General features: G+C 51.5%; 2 protein-coding genes and 1 long non-coding RNA gene across 4 annotated transcripts in view; 2 read left to right on the forward strand and 1 right to left on the reverse strand.

The window, feature by feature from the left end:
* The window catches only part of LOC132381726 (zinc finger protein 721-like), a 43,500-nt gene that overhangs the window by 20,996 nt on the left and 3,926 nt on the right, over nt 1–18,578 (forward strand). The window contains exons 4-6 of the mRNA XM_059951299.1: nt 8,680–8,819; nt 9,498–10,099; nt 18,001–18,231. Of these exons, the coding sequence (XP_059807282.1) occupies nt 8,680–8,819; nt 9,498–10,099; nt 18,001–18,231 (973 nt within the window). The remainder of the gene's footprint in view (nt 1–8,679; nt 8,820–9,497; nt 10,100–18,000; nt 18,232–18,578) is intronic.
* On the reverse strand, nt 462–8,418 carry LOC132381394 (uncharacterized). The gene is made up of 2 exons (XR_009508023.1): nt 8,099–8,418; nt 462–7,597 (listed from the first exon to the last, which is right to left on the reverse strand). It is a non-coding gene; the product is annotated as an uncharacterized LOC132381394 (long non-coding RNA).
* Nucleotides 8,705–11,215, forward strand: LOC132381391 (gastrula zinc finger protein XlCGF49.1-like). Of its 2 annotated transcripts, none has more exons than XM_059950770.1 (2): nt 8,705–8,819; nt 9,442–11,215. In XM_059950770.1, exon 2 carries the CDS (start codon nt 9,563–9,565, stop codon nt 10,127–10,129), a length of 567 nt encoding a protein of 188 aa, XP_059806753.1. In that variant the 5' UTR covers nt 8,705–8,819; nt 9,442–9,562; the 3' UTR covers nt 10,130–11,215. The 2 variants fall into 2 exon arrangements, with proteins under 2 accessions (XP_059806753.1, XP_059806752.1); XM_059950769.1 differs by lacking the exon at nt 8,705–8,819 and adding an exon at nt 8,967–9,221.

The following is an 18,578-nucleotide window of genomic DNA, read 5'->3' on the forward strand; positions in this document are numbered from 1 at the left end:
GATGCTGGCGTGCCAATGCCTTCGCACAGTCCTTGTGGGTCCCCGGCCCGACCGCATCGGCTCCTGGACCCCCTCCCTCCGCCTCTGCGGGCGCTGGATCGTCGCAGCTCCAGGGCCAAGTGTGGACCCACACGCGATAGAGGTGCTCCGCCCGCGGGAGACCCTTCACTCTCTGTCACTGGGTGTGCTCTTCGTTCGGGGGTGGGGGAGGGAGTGTCGTGTGTTTCCGTCTGCCCACACGTGCCGTGTGGGGGGGGGGGGGTTGTGAGCTTTCCTGGTGGTTCTTCCCCTCAGTCGGACTTTTCTCCTGTGTCATATTGAGTTTATTACCCCCCCCCCACCCCCCCAGCTCCGAGTCAGTTCCTACTTTGGACTCTGGAAGTGAACTTGGTGGGAATCGTGAGACGGGATCCACTGGAATTTGCAGGATAGATACATCCCAAAGAAGGGTGTCCCAAAGGAAAAACGACACGACTGTGGCTGACAAGAGAAGCCAAAGCAAAAGAGAGGGGATATAATGGAGACACAGTTCGTGGGAAGTTGAGAGGACTGGGGGGCTTTTAAGAAGGCAGCTAAAAAAGTCATTATGAAGGTTAATACGAATGTAAAGAAGCCTGTAATATTAAAGATGATACCGAGTGTTTCTACAGATATATGAGGTGAGAGGAGATATCAGACCCCTGGAAGGTAGTGAGGGGGGACAAGGAAATGGAAGTAGGATTGAATCACTGTGGCAGACACGAGCAGTCTGCCGGACAGGGGGGAGAAGTGGGTGAAGTTGCCATCACTAGGGAAACTGAAAGCTCACATGGTAGGTAAGTCGCTAGGGCCTGAGGGCACAGCCTGAGAATTGAGGGACAGCCGTTTAGAACAGAGATGAGGAGGAATTTCTGTGGCCGGAAGGTGGTGAATCTGCGGAATTTGCTGCCTCAGGCAGCTGTGGAGGCTGGGTCACTGGGTGCGTTTAAAGCAGAGGTTGATAGATTTTCGTTTGGTCAGGGCACGAAGGGATACGGGGAGAAGGCAGGAGATTGGATCAGCCAGGATGAAATATTGAAGCAGACTTGTGGGGCCGAATGGCCGAATGAGAACATAGAAAATCTACAGCCCACAATGTTGTATCGACCATGTAACCATGAAGCTGTCTAGAATTTCCCTACTGCATAGCCCTCTATTTTTCTGAGCTCCGTGTACCTGTCTAAGTCTCTTCGACCCTATTGTATCTGCCTCCACCACCGCCGCTGGCAGCCCATTCCACGCACCTACCCCTCTGTGAAAAACTTGCCTCTGACATCCCCCTCATACCTATTTCCAAGCCCCCCTGTGTTAGCCATTTCAGCCCTGGGGAAAAGCCTCTGACTGTCCACACGGTTAATGCCTCTCATCATCTTGTACACCTCTATCAGGTCACCTCCCATCCTCCGTCACTCCAAGGAGAAAAGACCGAGTTCACTCAACCTATTCTAATAAGGCATGCTCCCCAATCCAGGCAACATCCTTGTAAATCTCCTCTGCACCCTTTCTATGGTTTCCACATCCTTCCTGTAGTGAGGCGACCAGAACTGAGCACAGTACTCCAAGTGGGGTCTGACCAGGGTCCTATATAGCTGCAGCATTACCTCTCGACTCTTAAACTCAAGTCTCCCATATCTCATGGTGTTAAACGTGGTTGGCGGTCACAGAATACAGCTCCGCTCTGGCCTTTCGGCCCACAATGTTATGCTGATGCCTAATCCCTTTGAAAGTCGTCTGTAGTATCTGCCATCACCGCACTTGATGATCCTGGCACTTACTGTGTAAATAAAAACTTGTCCCACACACCTCATTTGAATTTGCCCCCCTCCACCTTAACTCCATGCCCTCTCTCTCGTGTCTGACATTTCACCCTGGGGCAAATTACTCCGGCAGTTCCCTCAATCTGTACTTCTCATGGCCTCCTGAACCTGCGAGGGCCTGCCTGCAGATGATTGTCTATCTGTGCCTCTGATAATCTCAGAAAGTTTGAGGTCTCCCTTCGGCGTCCGCTGCTCCGGAATCAGTCACTTTATTGCCGGTGTCTGAGACATCCCAGAATCGATTGTGCTTCTGTGCCAAGCATCAACCCCAGGACAACAGCTTTACAGACAACAGTGATCTACAAGATAATAGTGCAAAGAGCAGTCGACAATTACCATAACAGTCACATAACGTCAACAATCAAACTTAAATAAATATGAACAGACTATAAGTAGTTATCAACAGGGCAAGGAGAGGAGAAAAGACCATTTAACAGATATTGTGAAGGAATATTTAGGGCATTACATCTGAGAGAGTTTTGTTGAGAAAATGGACAGCTACTTTGGAAATGATATGTAGTGCCTGTGGTGATGGTCTTGTAGTGTCCCGCTGATGGCATTTTGGTGAATAGGTGACTGCTAGGGTGGGTGGAGTCAGGAGTAATTTTTCAAGCTCCTTTCTTCACTCTGGTGATGGACAGGGCTTTTGATGTTGGCAGCTGACAGCCAGTGAGCTTCTTGGCTGAGTGGACGCTCTCTGCAACCTGGACAGAGAGAGTGGAGGCAGCAGGGAGCGAAACGGTGATAGAGGTGGTTACAACACTCCCAATGCTGGCTGAGTAAAAATTCATCAGGGTGTGACCTGAGATGTGACGTTTCCTAAGCTGGTGTAGGAAGAGCAATTTCTGCTGGGCTTTCCTGGGTGTGAGCGTAAAGTGCTAGACCCGCTTCAATGGTAGACCCAGGAATTTGAATGACTCAACCACAAACACGGTCTGACCATTCATTTCCGGGGGTGGGGGGGGTGCAGGTAGGGTCTTGTTGGTGAAAGTCAATCCTCATTTCCACTGTCTTGATAGCATTAAGCTCCACACCATGCTATAGAACAGTCTACCTCCCTTCAGAAGCAGGTCACATCATTATTACAGATGAGACTAACTGCACCCGTATCATCCACAAACTTTAGGATTTTAATGGATTTGTCTGTGGAGGTGCTGTCATTCGTATAAACTGAGAGTAGGTGGGGTGAAAGAAATGTGTGTTTACCACCCCCTCCCACTCTGTGATTCCCTCGTCCATTCGTCCCTCTCCACTAATCTCCCTCCCGGCACTCATCCCCAAAGTCCTCGGGGTGGAGGAGCAACACCTTACATTCCATCTGAAGGCACGAATATCAACTTCTCTTTCCAGTTTAAAAAGAAAATCCCCTCCCCCATCCACTCTTCTATTCCCCACTCTGCCTTTCGCCTCTTCTTGCCTGCCATCAGTTTTCCCGGTCCTCTCCTTCTCTCCTCTCCTGTCAGATTCCTTCCTCTCCAGCCCTTTACCTTTCCCACCCACCTGTCTCCTTCCGGCTAACCTACCTCCCCTCCCCCCACATTTTTATTCTGGCATCTTCCCCCTTCCATTTCAGTCCTGAAGAAGGGTCTCGGCCTGAAATGTCCCCTGTTTGTTCCTCTCCATCGACGCTGTCTGCCCTGCTGAGTTCCTCCAGCATCTTGTGTGTGTTGCTTTGGATTTCCAGCATCTGCAGATTTTCTGCTGTTTGCATTGTGCTTGTAGGCATTGGATTGGACAATTAGCTTTACATACTGAAGGCTCAAAGGTTCATTTATTAAAGTTTGCATGACTCTGAGATTCGTCTTCTCCAGATAGCCTGGAAACAAAGAAAGTCATGGAGGTCAGTTCTAACAGTAACAGCAGCAACCCCCCCACCCCCCCCCCACACACAGACACACACACACACACACACACACACACACACACACACACACACACACACACACACACACACACACACACACACACACACACACACACAAAAACACAACAAGAACATTGGCCCCAAAGCACCCCCCACTCCATGTTAAAAAAATGAGGAAGAATGGGTGACAGTTCCAATACAAAAACCATAAAACTGGGGAAGCCCACAGTCCAACTCCATAAACGCAGAACCTCGTTAACATCCTCCGAGGCCATCGAAAGAAGGAGACGCCGCTGGAATGCGGAGGCCTACCCTCGAGGCACAGCGAGCTCCCACACAGGCTCGTTCTCGGGCTGCGGAACCCTGGCCCGCCTTCCATGTCCGCCTTGATGTTTCAATCTTCCTCGGCCACGTGGGCTCGCGCCTGCTTCCTGGCGTAACTCGCTGACAGGTATGGTAGGATACGGCTAGCTTACTCCAGAGCAACGGCGTTAAGTCAGCAAACGAGATCCTAACCTGGGTGTTGGGGAGTTTAAGTGTTAAAGGTTGTAATGGAGCCACAAGTTAACTGCATCCTCAGCTGAGCACTTTGCTCCAAAACAAAATTATAGCGGGTCAAGAGAAGGATCAGTAATGGACGCAGTTAGGGCCAATATCAAACATTCAAAGGTTTCATAACCACTAAAGTCAGAACAACAGTCCTACAATCATTAAACCAAGGTGATCTCGTTCTTCTTGGGAAATGGAATAGTTTTCGGAACTTTAAGGCAGCCCAGAAGCCTTCATAATTGCAGGGAGGTGTTAAATACCTCAGTGAGGGCAGGTGCTGCTGATGTTCACCATGCCTTAGAGACACCATCAGGCCCTGCAGCTTTCCTTGGCATGAAAATAGAATTATCCAACTTCCGGTAATTCCCTCCCTCTGCCTTCCCCATCCCAGTTTCACTCTGCCTCCTCCTCCAGCTGCCTATCACCTCTCTCATGATTCTGCCTCCTTCTACCACCCATAGTGCTTTCCCCTTACATTCCTTCTTCACCTCTCCTGCCTGTCCCCTCGCCCACCCCTTGATCTTTCCTCTGATTGGTTTTCCACCCTCCCCCCACCTTCTTTATAGGGCCCCTGCCCCCTCCTCCTTCAGTCCTGACGAAGGGTCTTGGCCCGAAACGTTGGAGCGAGCGGCCAAGGGAGGAACGGCGAAGAGGTGGGGTGGTTGTGAAAGGGAGGGGGAAAGGGACTGTCGGAGGAAGTGAGAAGAGATGTGGATGGTGATCAAACCAGCAATAAAACTGACAGCTGATTGCCCGGGGCAGGGGAGGGGGTGGCTCGGAAGCAGTTCCGTCTGAAGTTCCAGAGAATGTAACTCATGTTTTTGCAACCTACCGGTCTCGCTGACACCCTCCAATCCTTTCAGGGTCCTGGTGAACTTCTTCCACACCTTCTCCAGAGCCCCCCATCACCCCCTCTGATGGTGCAAAGACGACAGTCACAGGTTGGGATCTGGACTCTCAGTGACGAGACAGGACTGACTGGGAGACTCCGGGACTCGGAGGGTGGGAGGGGTGTTGGTTGTTGGGGGGGTGGGGGGAGCGCTGGATTAGCCCTGGACGTTACCTGTGGTGTGTTTTGTCAGTGTTGGCTGTGGGAAGCGGGTGAAAGTCTGGGCCATATTTTAATGCTGTGGCTTTAAAATAAAGAATAAATCAGTGTTCTTTCAACAAAGCAGTCTGTTTATTCCGAACATTGGAACAGGAGAGGCCCGTCAGCTCACAATGTTGAGCTGACATCGATCAAACTAACACTTCCCTCCCACACAGATCTGCAACTTTCTTTTCTCGGTGCTGGGCGAGAGTCTCTTAAATATCCCCAATGTATCTGACTTCCACACACCTTTCCCCGCTGGCGCTGCCGCCGTCTGGAACTCTCTTCACTTCAGGAAGGTAAAGCGCACCATCCTCCAGCAGCAAACACCCACACCGGGTATGTGGCAGGTCAGCATGAACCTCTCTCAATGCTCCTGTCACGAGGCAGGAGGAGCTGTATCCAAGCATGGTCTAAGGAGAGTTTTATCGAGCTGCAATGCGACCTTGCTGATCCCGAAATAAATCCCTGACCAATGAAGGGAAGAAGACTTCTTGTAGTCAGCCGATCAGCCGTAAGGGATCTCTGATTGTAGAGCCGAGACCCCTTCACTGCTAACGGCCCTGTGTTTAACCCTGTCCTCTCGTCTTCAGATTCAAGCGTGCACACTGCACCACTTGGCACTTTTCTGTAATAATCTTCACCTGCCATCTCTCGGCACAGCTCTGCATCTTATCAACGACCTGTTGTGACCCCCAACAATCTTGCACACCATATACAACAGCAACACTTGTGTCATCCGCAAAGCCACGAGCCCACGTTTCTCCTTCCTTGTACAAAAATCGCCAAAGCAGGGCTCCCAGAACAGAATTAGCGGCGAGGTAGTGAATTTACTGGCAACAGATCCGGGGTGAAACACCCTCCACACGTTCAGAGCAAACACTCGGACACAGTGAGTATCCCTACAAACTGTCCATTCAAAAACCTCCCACGTCCCTCCTCTCTTTCTCTGATCCTCTTCTCCCATGACCCCATCGCCTCCCAGGTTTAATGTAACCGCCATATGTTGTGAAATGTGTTGTTTTTGCAGGAGCAGTATAATGCAATGTAGCAAGGGATTGTTCACGGGGTCAATGCCCATTCAGAAATCGGGTGACCGAGGAGTAGAAGCTGTTCCTGAATCGCTGAGTGTGTGCCTTCAGGCTTCTGTACCTCCTTCCTGATGCTAACAGTGAGAAGAGGGCATGCCCCGGGTAATGGGCATCCTTAAGGATGGACACCGCCTATTTCAGGCATCATTCCTTGAAGATGTCCTGAGTACTGTGGCCCAAGGTGGAGCTGACTGAGTTTACAAGTTCCTGCAGGTTCAATCCTGCACAGTCCGCCCCCACAGGTGATGCAGTGCATCTGTGGAAATTTACCAGTACCACATACGTGGAGTGTTGTGTGTGTTGGTGGAGGATCAAGTCAAGTCAAGTCACATTTTGTTGTCATTTCGACCATAACTGCTGGTACAGTACACAGTTAAAACGAAACAACCTTCTTCAGGACCATGGTGCTACATGAAACAATACAAAAACTACACTGAACTACGTAAACCAACACAAAAACTACACTAGACTACAGACCCAGCCAGGACTGCATAAAGTGCACAAAACAGTGCAGGCGTTACAATAAAGACAATAGGCTCATTAGAAGGCAGTAAGCTGGTGTCAGTCCAGGCTCTGGTATTGAGGAGTCTGATGGCTTGGGGGAAGAAACTGTTACACAGTCTGGTCGTGAGAGCCCGAATGCTCCCAGACGTCAGGAGGGAGAAGAGTTTGTCCGAGGGGTGTGTGGGGTCCTTCATAATGCTGCTTGCTTTGCGGATGATGCACGTTGCCTTATTGAAGTCAAGAGTGTCCCAGACGGAGGCAGAGCCAGCGGTGAAAGAAGAGGCTGGTTCAGTGGTAGCTTTCCCCAGGCCCAAGAAAGGGAACACGCTCTGGGCTTCAGAATCAATCCGGGTTTATTGTTAGGTTAAATGTTACCTTTCGTGCGGTTACCATCGGTTACAAAGAAGTATTCTGCAAAAGAGGAATTTGGAGAGGATTGTTGGACCATTCTGAAATCAGCTCCTCCGATGGTTGAAGTGAGAAACGGCATGTGCAGAATGGTGTGGGTCCTCAGTTCTTAACAGTGAGCCCACAGTCAGTCAGCGTGGGCAGCAGTGTCTTCAGTTCCATTGTACTGAGCACTGGCGCTTCCCAAGGCTGTGTGCTCAGCCCGCTGCTGACGCAGGACTGTGTCACAGGATCCAGCTCACCCGGGTCATCAAGTCTGTGGATGATACAACAGTGGTTGGCCTCATCAAGGACAATGACAAGATGGAGTATAGAGAGGAAGTGGATTGGTGTGAGAAGAACAACCTAAGCCTGAATGTGGAGAAGACGAAGGAAATCATTGTGGATTTCAGGGAGGTGCAGACAAACCAGCCCCCTCCCGAATACATGGCTCCTCCAGAGAGAGGGTTAAGTGCACCAAGTTCAAAGGTCCAATTTAATGTCAGAGAAATGTATACAATATACATCCTGAAATGATTTTTCTTCACAACCATCCACAAAAGAGGAGTGCCCCAAAGAATGAACGATAGTTAAAGTTAGAACCCCAAAGTACCCCTCCTAGCTCCCCCTCCCGCGCATAAAACGGCAACAAGCATTAATTTCCCCCCCCCCACTTCCCCCAGGTTGCTGGAAGTTCATCTCCCTGAAAAAAAGGCTCAGCAGCGGATCCACTTCCTAAGAACACTGAGGCAAGCAAGGCCCCACCGCCACAACACACCATCTTAACTGCGTTTGACTGCAGCACCGCTGAGAGGTCCGAATGAAGCTGCATCTCCAGCCGGTACGGGAGTAGCGGAGCATCGGACCAGAAGTCCCGACGAAGGACTGTGAGAGCGGCTGAGCTGATCGTAACGCCCGTCAGGGTCATTCATCAGGAGCGCTGCGTACAAGGATCCCACCCGTCCATCCAGCACCCTCTTAGACTTTCTCCCATCGGGCAGGAGACTCCGACGCAGAAAGACAGGAACGGTCAGGGTGGGAAACCGTTTCTATCCTCGGGCCATTCGGCTTCTGAACCCCCCCCCCACCCCGCCCGCCTCATCGTGTCCGAATCGTCACTGGTTAATCAGTTCCGAACGTTACAATATTTAATTTAGTTAGTTATTTGTGTCTAATTCATCTGTGGATCAGAAGTTATCATGTGTACTGCTGTACTTTAACCTCTGGTTGTCTGGTTTCTATATTCATTGCATGACAATAAACTTGACTCGATTCCAGTTCGGTAACTGGCTCAGGTCCCGCCCCAATCAGCTGAACAAACAAAGGGACCGGGTCCTCCAGCTGCTCCGATTGGCCCAGGCGACCGTCCATCAGGAGCCGTGCGCCGGAGTCGCGTGACGTCACGACGCGGAGCGGGCGGCTGCGGTCACGTGGGCGATCGATCCGGCCAACCGGCAGCTGCGGCGGCCGCTTGCTTCCCGATATCCGCGGCTCATCGGGTCGGTGCCTTCCCCGCGGATTCCGCCGCCCCTCCGCCTGCTCCACCGGCCCCCGCTGGCGACCGGCGCCCGCTCCGTCCCTGCGAGGGCCAACAGCCGGGGTGGTGGGGGGGAGAGGGGGAGGGGTGTACCCCGCGCAGGCGCGGAGCGTTTGGTTTCGCGGGGGGGCATGCGCAGTGCGTTCTTGCGTCGCGCGTCACGTGACCCGGAGGGCGCTGGCTGATCAGATAAAGTTGCCTTGCGGCGCTGTGCATTGTGGGACTTGTGTCCGCTCTCCGCCTCTGCGGGATCATTGTCAGGTCCTCCTGGGCGCAACTTGCCCCGAAAACTTCCCTTTCAGCCCCTCCAGCTTGGCCTGCCTTCCAGAGGGCGACTGAAATCCAAAATCCGCCCGGCTGCAAGGTAATTGGGGAAGGAGCTGTCTGGGTTCGGGACTGGGAACCATTTATAAACCGCTGGATGCGAACTTCGGCACAGGTTTATCAAAATACGTGATAAAGAGTTTGCGTGCAAACCACCCAGGCAGATCACGCCAAGCATGAAGTTGTGAAATGGAGCTATGTGTACAGGAAATTAGTATACAATTTACCACTGTCATTTAGAAGTGTCTTTCTCCTTTCAGGTAGAAGGCATTCTGCTGGGAAAGAGACGTTTTGTGTGTGTCCCTCACCACGCCAGTGTCTGAGAGTTTGAGCGGTGGGGTTGCTATCGAGAAAGTAGAGGGCAAGCATTTACATCCGGAAATGAGCGAGGAGAGCCAGGACCTGACTGACAATGACCACTGCCTGAGTGAGGAAAAGCCTGACGACGTCCTTGTGGACATCCCAGCCTCCGAGTGCGTCAAGACTGTGCGAAGGGGCAGACCTGCCGGAGATGGCCCAATGCCCTGCACGCTGTGCGGGAAGGTGTTCCCCTACGAGTCCATGCTGCGGCGCCACTGGCTGGCCCACACCGAGGCCCGGCCCTTCATCTGCGGCATCTGCGGCAGGGCCTACAAGAGCAACCAGGACTGCACGCGGCACCAGCGGATCCACACCGAGGAGAAGAGCGTGGCCTGCCCCGAGTGCGGCCGGGCCTTCACCCACTTCTCGCACCTGCAGGCGCACCGGAGGATCCACACCGGGGAGAAGCCCTTCTCCTGCCCCGTCTGCGGGAAGTGCTTCACCCAGTCGTCGCAGGTCCAGAGGCACCGGCGGATTCACACGAAGGAGAGGCGCTTCACCTGCTCCGACTGCGGCGAGGTTTTCACCCGTTCCAACAACCTGCAGATGCACCGCCGGGTCCACGCTAAGGAGACCAGCGTCGCCTGACGCCGCCGGTGTGGCGACTTATCCGCCCTCCCTTCGCACCGGCTGGCGCGCCCACACCTGCGACCCACACTTCTCCCGCGAGGCCCTCACCGTCTCCTCCCAGCTCCTGAACGCACCTGGCCTGCCTCATCTGCAGGTAGGGCTTCACTGGGTCGCCCCGGTTCTGGACCCAACGGCGTAGAAACATTCTGAATGACAAGACCGTGGGAGGGCCTGCACTCCCGTCCCCTCACCGGGTAGGGTGGACATGACTTTTATTCTGTGTGGGGGGGGGAGTTGGGAGGTGCCTCCCTCCACCCTCAGGTCTGTATCTGTGTGTTTGCGGAGTTTCAGCGCTCCGCCTGTGAGTTTCCCCTTGGGAGAGGTAAACCGCTCCCCCCCACCCCCAATCGTGGTGGATGGACAGGGGTAGAATCTGAGGGGGTGGGGGCTGCAAATGCATGTGCGGACATTTGCCTCTGCTGGAGAACTCAGTGAGGTGGGACCTGTGATAGTGTGGTTGCCCCGCGGTGTGGTACTGAGGCCCAGTTCCTTCAGTCTGCACAGTGTCCATATCACCCTGTTCCATGTTTGGCAATTTCACGGCCTTTTAAAGTCTTCTGTTGTATCTACCTCCACCACTACCCCTGGCACCCATGACTAAACACACCAACTTGCCCCACACACCTCATTTGAAGTTACCCCCTCTCACTTTAACCCCATGACCCCTGGTGTTATACATTTCACCCTGAGGGGGGGGGGGGAGATTGCAGTGATCTACTCCATCTGTGCTTCTCTTGATCTTATAAATCTCAATCGAGTCTCACTTTGGACAAATATCCATCAGTGTCTCTCACAATCTTATAAACCTCAATCTCATCTCCCTTCAGTCTCCGCTGCTCCAAAGAATGTACCCCAGGCTTTTCCAACCTCGGCCCCTCCAATCCCTGCAGCCTTTGCAAGGGCCCCACGTTCCCCCTGCGATGGGGTGAAAGGCCACACACACACACACACACACACACACACACACACACACACACACACACACACACACACACACACACACACACACACACACACTCACACTCTCACACTCTCACACTCTCACACACACACACACTCTCACACACACACACACTCTCACACACACACACACTCTCACACACACACACACTCTCACACTCTCTCTCTCTCTCACTCACTCACTCACTCACACTCTCTTGGCACTTGGACCTGATGACAGTACGGGGCTGGCTGGGGCTCGGAGGCTGGGAGAGGCTTTGGTTATGGAAAGCGCCATGGGTACAGCCCGGGACAGAATCTGCTGTGGTGTTGTTTTGTAAATGTTGGTTATGGGAAGTGGGTGAAATTCCAGACCCTATATTCCAATACTGTGGTAAAATAATAAATAAACCAGTGTTCTTTCAAACAGGCAGTCTGTTCATTTCACACTTTAGCACGTAGACCACAGCTCAGGCCCTTCGGCCCATTGATGTCTTGCTGGTATTTTTAGTTCAAGGTCACTGGGGTTGCCTTTCAACCGCACACATGTATACTGAACACAGAGCAAGGTGCACAACACCAAACGTGTAGCACAGACGCACAGAGATATTACCATAAAGAAATGAACAGGGAATAACAAACATTCCGACGCTACTGGTGCTTTGTGTGTGTGACAAGACTTTGTGATGATATTCATATGTGGTGGCAGGGAGTTCAGTCGTCTTAAGGGAAGCAGCTGTTTCCCATCCTAATGGTCTTTGTCCTAATGCGACGGTACTCCTGCCTGATGGTAGGGGGCCAAAGAGGTTGTTGGATGGGTGGGAGGGATCATTGACAATGCTGAAGTCCCTGATAAATGTCTCTGAAGAGAGACACCCCCCTGCCGGTCCTCTCAGCTGTCTTCACAACCCTTTGCAGAGACTTGCAATTCCCGTACCGAGCAGTGACACCGCTGGTCAGGACAATCTTGATGGTGCTCCTGTAAAAATGGGGGGGGTGGGCCTCAGTCATCTCGATCCCCCAGGAAGTGGACTCGCTGCTGTGCATTCCTTGACCAACGAGGTACTCCTAACTCCCTCCACCTTCCCAAAGTCCACAACCATCACTTCAGTGTGGTTCTCGTTACATCAGAAATAGGAGCAGGAGTCGGCCATTCGGCCCGTCGAGCCTGCTCCTCCATTCAATAAGACCATGGCTGATCTGGCCTTGGACTCGTCTCCACCTACCTGTCTTTTCTCCATCACCCTTAATTCCCCTACTACGTAAAAACCTATCCAGCTTGTCTTACTGAGGTAGCCTCCACTGCTTCATTGGGCAGAGAATTCCACAGATTCACCACTCTCTGGGAAAAGCAGATCCTCCTCATCTCCGTCCTAAATCTGCTCCCCCAAATCCTGAGGCTACGTCCCCTAGTTCTAGTTTCGCCTACCAAATGGAAACAACTTTCCTGCCTTTATCTTATCTATCCCTTTGATAATTTTATATGGTTCTATAAGATTCTCATTCTTATGAATTCCAACGAGTACAGTCCCAGGCGACTCAATCTTACCTTTACTCAAGTATGGAGACCAGAACTGCACACAGTACTCCAGGTGCGGCCTCACCAGCACCCTGTACAGTTGCAGCATAACCTTCCTGCTCTTAAATTCAATCCCTCTAGCAATGAAGGCCAACATTCCCTTTGCCTTCTTGATAGCCTGCTGCACCTGTAAACCAACCTTTTGTAATTCGTGCACAAGCACTCCCAAGCACAGCATGCTGCAATTATTTTACCATTTAAATAATAATTACTCTTTCATTTTCCCTTCCAAAGTGGATGACCTCGCATTTCCCAACACTAACCAGGCTGAGGTTGATAAACAGCATTCTAGTCTGTGAGACACGGTTTTCCAGGTGGGACAGGACGGAGTGGAGTGCAGAGGTGATTGCATTGTCAGTGGAAAACGAGCTGGAAAGGGCTCAATAGAACTGCAAGGTGGATTTTACTATGATCCATAAGCAGCCGCTCAAATCACTTCATTAGTCTTCAGGTCAGAACTGCTGGTCGGTGGTCGTTGAGGCTGGTTCCTTAAAGCCTCTTGGACACTGGGATGATGGTGGCCACCTTGAAGCCTGATGGGACAGTGGACTTTTCAAGAAGGATGTTGAAGACGCCTGTTAGAACCTCAGTTAACTGGGCTGCACCTGACCAGGTATGTTATCAGGCCCTACAGCTTCACGTGGTCGTCCCCGGTTAGGGTCTTCCTCTCTTCAGCAGCGGCCAGACAGAGTGCCTGCTCTTCCCGGGGGTGGGGGGAGGATTTCCTCGCCCGCGCAGCGTTCTGTGCGTCAGACCAAACGTGAAGACATTAAGCCTGTCGGGAAGCGAGGCAGCGCTACCGTTGCAGCCCGGGTGCCCTGCCGTCACAGAGTCTCTGTGAATAGGCCTGTTTTTGCCTTCCTGCCGGATCTGAAGGCAGCATCCCGATCTCCTAGCCGTGCCCAGGCCTCCACGGTCAGCCTTTCCAAACTGCCCACGCATGGACATGTTTAATAACCATGAATCCATGCAGCTCTCAGATAGACATCAATGTTCATGGCATGGTCGTAGGTTTTCACCTCCCTGAACATGTTACTCTAGACCAATCTACTCTGAATAGCAGTAGAATTAGGCCATTTGGCCCATCGAGTCTGCTCTGCCATTTCATCATGACTGATCCATTTTCCCTCTTGGCCCCAAACTCCTGCCCCTTCAGGCCCTGACTAATCAAGAATTTATCAGCCTCTACCTTAAATATACCTAATGGCTTGGCCTCCACATCCGCCTGTGGAATGAATTCCACAGATTTAGTAAGTAGTAGTGTGTAGGCCTCCATTAGTCTCGATAGACCGTGGATTTGCACCTTGGGAAGTTTCCAGGGGCAAGCCTGGACAGGGTTTTTTTATGGAAGACCAGCAATTGCCCAAGCTGCAAGTCTCCCCTCTCCACACCACCGATGTTGTCCAAGGGAATTTGGACCCATTCAGCTTGGCACCGGTGTCGTCGCAGAGCAATGTGTGGTTAAATGCCTTGCTCAAGGACACACACGAAGCCTCAGCCAAGGCTCGAACTAGCGACCTTCAGATCACTAGACGAACGCTTTAACCACTTAGCCACGCAACAACACTTCCACAGATTTACCACGCTCTGGCTAAAGAAATTCCTCTTCAACTTTGTTCTAAAGGACACCCTTCAATTTTGAGGCTGTGTCCTCTGGTCTTAGGCTCCCCCACTATAGGAATCATCCACTCTATCTAGTCCTTTCAACGTTCGATCGGCTTCAATGCGATCTCTCCCTCATTCTTCTGAATTCCAGTGAGCACAGGCCCAGAACTATCAAACGCTCTTCATATGACAAGCCTTTCAATCCTGGAATCATTTTAGTGAATCTACTTTGAACCCTCTCCAATGTCAGCTCATCCCCAAAACTGCTCACAGTACTCCAAGTGAGGCTTCACCAGTGTTTATGAGGCCTGAACGTATTTTGTATTCTAGTCCTCTTGAAATGAATGCCAACTTCCTCACCACAGCATAACCTCCAAATTAACCTTCAGAGAATCCTGCACAAGGTCTCCCAAATTCCTTTGCACCTCAGATTTTTTGAATTTTCTTTCTGTTTAGAAAATAGTCTACACTTTTATTTCTTCTGCCAAAGTGCATGACCATACACTTCCCAAAAGTGTATTCCATCTGCCACTCCTTTGCCCATTCTCGTAATCTGCCTGCAGACTCTCTACTTCCTTAAAATTACCTTTCCCTCCGTGTATCTTTGTATAGTCTGCAAACTTTTCAACAAGTCCATTAATTTTATCATCCAAATCATTGACATGTAACGTAAGAAGAATTGGTCCCAAAGCAGATCCCTGTGGAACACCACTAGTCACCGGCAGCCAATCAAAAAAGGCTCCCCTTATCCTACTCTTTACCTCCTGCCGATCAGCCACTTTGCCCATGCTAGTGTCTTTCCTGTAAGACCATGAGCTCTTGTTAAGCAGCCTCATCTTGTCGAAGGTCTTCTGAAAATCCAAGAATGCAACATCAACTGATTCTCCTTCATCTATCCTGCTTGATACTTCTTCAAAGAATTTCAGCTTCCCTGGTTGCCACCTGATTCACCACAAGGTGCAGGAAGAAACAACATCTCACCTTTCAGCGCTCTTCGCTGCAGGGGAAACAACTCCAGCCTGTCCACTCTCTCCTCGGTTCCCGACAACATCCCCGGCAGTCTTTTCTGCACCCTCTCCAACCTAATCACAGCTGTCCTATTGTCCCATGTCTTTTACTGTTGCAGATCTCCAGGGAAAGTGGGGGGGGGGGGGAACAAAAGTGCACACAATATTTCCCTTTTCCTGACGAGACACTCTTCTGGAGTTGAGCAGATATTAACTCAGGCAAGAAGGAGCCTGTAAATTGCAAGCAGCAAGTTGAAATTAAAAGCCTATACAGAGCTGGAGATGTGGTTTGCAAAACGATAACTGTGGCACATTTGCATATTCTTCAACCAAATTTAAGGGACTGGCGTTGTGTTAATTGCCTTGTAGAAGCTGTGGGTTTAAGGAATTTGTAACATTGTGAAAATTCAGGGAAGTTTGCTTTTAGTTTGTCTCAGCAAAGGTATTTACATTCATGAGTGTCTCCCGCTGTAGATATGCAAGCAATGTCAACCCAGAGTATTGAAGTAATCAATGTCTTTGTAACTACTGAACTTGTAGAAGAAGACAGACGGTTTGCGCCTCCGCTGGACCATGTCCTCTCCAGGGAGCAAACCTGGGCGGGAGGATTTGAAGAACCGGTTGTTGCCCATGGAGTAGGTTGCCTTTCTCCACAGCACCGATGTGTCCGGGGAAGGGCAAGTGCTGGTAGAGTTTGGCACCGGTGTCGTCGCAGAGGTTGCCAGAGGGAAGTTGTAAACTACATTAAACTTATCCATTGTAATCTATTGCATTGGTGCGGCCTCCCTTACATCGGCGGGACCCGACGCAGATCGGGGGACCGCTCCGTCCGTCACAATAGACAGGACCTCACGGTTGCCACTCCCTTCAACTCTGGCTCTCATTCCCATCTAGATATGTCCATACATGGCCTCCTCTACCGCCATGATGAGGCCAGACTCAGGTTGGAGGAGCAACACCTCATATACCGTCTGGGTAGTCTCCAGTCCCTTGGCATGAACATCGAATTCTCCAACTTCCGGTAATTCCCTCCCTCTCCCTTCCCCCATCCCAGTTTCACTCTGTCTCCACCCAACCCCCACCCCTAGATCTTTCCTCTGATTGGTTTTCCACCCTCCCCCACCTCTGCCCCCTCCCTCCAGTCCTGACGAAGGGTCTCGGCCCGAAACGTTGACTGCTCGTTTACACAGATGCTGCCCGACCTCCAGCGTGTTGTCCGTGTTGATTTGACCCCAGCATCTGCAGTGTACTTTGTGTTTAAACTGATCCACGCTCCCACCCCCGACTATGACAACCCGAGGAAGCACTGAATCAGCAGCTTTGTCATAAGGATGTGAAAACGTGATGGACCTTTGGGTCTGTGAGCCTCTACCGGGAGTGTCCGCAGGATAATTCCCGCCTGTCGGTGAATAAAGACTCCCACATCAACAGCTTCCGCGACTTCGATCACAGTCTCGGGCGTCACGGGCCCTGAGCATCAGGTCAGCAGCGTTCACAAGAGAAACACGGACTAAACACAAATGACGTGCAATTTTATTGCAAGAAAGAATGCAATTCGTACAAACGTTAGCCAAGGAGATTGTCCTGCAAAGTGGCTGCACTCAGATGGCAAATAGGGTTTTGCTGGCTGGTTCGACGACCGGATGATTGAAGTAGCGGTTCCCCAACCTGGTGCTGTGCGCCTCGAGGCTCCTGTACCCTGTGCCCGATAGTAGCTGTGGAAACAGGGCGTAGCCCCGTTGGTGGGAAGTGACGGACGTTCCTCTATCGAGGCAAGCGAGTAGTCCCTCCACATCACCTCTTTGGTGTAAAAAAAGAGGCGTCTCCACTTCCTGGAGATTGATTGAAGCAGGTGAGGCCCCCAACCCCGTTGTAAGAAATTTTTACAGGGACATCATCGAGAGGGTCCTGACCAGCTGCATCACTGTCTGTCTGCAAAGCATCTGACCGCAAGTCCCTACAAAATACCACGGGGGCTGCTGAGAGAGGATAATCGAGTCACCCATTAAAAATAGGAGCACTCAGGGCCCTTAGCATTGTCGGCGATCCCTCCCATTCGTCCAACATCAGTCAGGAGAGATCAGAATTGTAGGGATGGGGACCAGCTTCATCCCCCAGGCCATAGGACCACTGAACTCCCTGTCACCACCCAGATCTCATCAGATAATGAATCAGTCCCAGTAGAATTTTACTGTTTATTTCTTAGCTTGCATGGTATATGCACTGTTAAATTATTTGTGGTAGTTTTACGTTATGTGTGTGAGTTAGTTGTACTGTGTTGTGCACGCCTGTCCGGTGTCTCGCTTGGAGGCGAACGGGTGAACTTGAACTTTCAATGTTCCAGATCCAGCCAGGGTGCGAGAAACGGTGTCCTTTTCAGGAGTCTGATAGCCCATTAGGGGCTTTCCCGTCCTCAGAAACTGGCGCATTGTTTATTGTGGCAGCGGTAAAGTGTTACCACCGTGTCTTCTATTTGGAAAACATGTATATTGTGCAAAAACAGGATTAGCGACGGACCGTTCGAAATCAGCTGCGGTGGTTTTAATGAGAAGAGGGCTCATGACGGACGGCAAGGATCAATCCCAGCGCCAATTCCAATCCGCCCATTGGGCTTCCTGAAGGATCTTCCAACACTTTGTGTGGATTTCCAGCATCTGCTGATTTTCTTTCATTCGTTGCGGGATAATTCCCCCCCTCAGCCGTCCTCTTTGCGGGACAAACAGAAGGATGACGCCTCTGGGTGTTTGGATTGGCGAATGCGACTGCCAATCATCAGCTACGCGCAGGGATTTGCAGGACGTCACCACGTAGGGAAGGCGTTACTGTCACGTGGGATGTCGGTTCGGCCAACCGACAGCAGAGGCCTTTGCTTCCCGATTTTGCGGCTCATCTGGTCGGCGTTTCCTTACGGATTCCCCCGCCTTCCACCGGTACCCGTTGGCGACTTCCTTCCCGCCGTTGTGTGTGAGTCTGTAGCGCGGTGTGGTAGGGGGGCTTTGTCCCACCGTGTCGGCGCCACGGTGGGTGATTTACGGCGGAGCGGGGCCTGTAGTCCGAGCATGCGCAAAGCGTTTGATAGGTCTCAGGTCACGTGGTGCGGCGGGGACTCGCGGATCAGATAGAGCTGTTGCTGGGCAGCGGAGCATTGTGGGATAAGTGTCCGACATCCGCCTTTTGCAGCAGAGCAGAAACCCAAACTCTTCGTCAAGATGTCCGCTGTCTGATTAATCTTGAGGCAACCTGTCATGAGTACTTTCTTTTCACATCATCAAACTTT

The sequence above is a fragment of the Hypanus sabinus genome, chromosome 26, assembly GCF_030144855.1.
Source record: "Hypanus sabinus isolate sHypSab1 chromosome 26, sHypSab1.hap1, whole genome shotgun sequence".
NCBI lineage: Eukaryota > Metazoa > Chordata > Chondrichthyes > Myliobatiformes > Dasyatidae > Hypanus > Hypanus sabinus.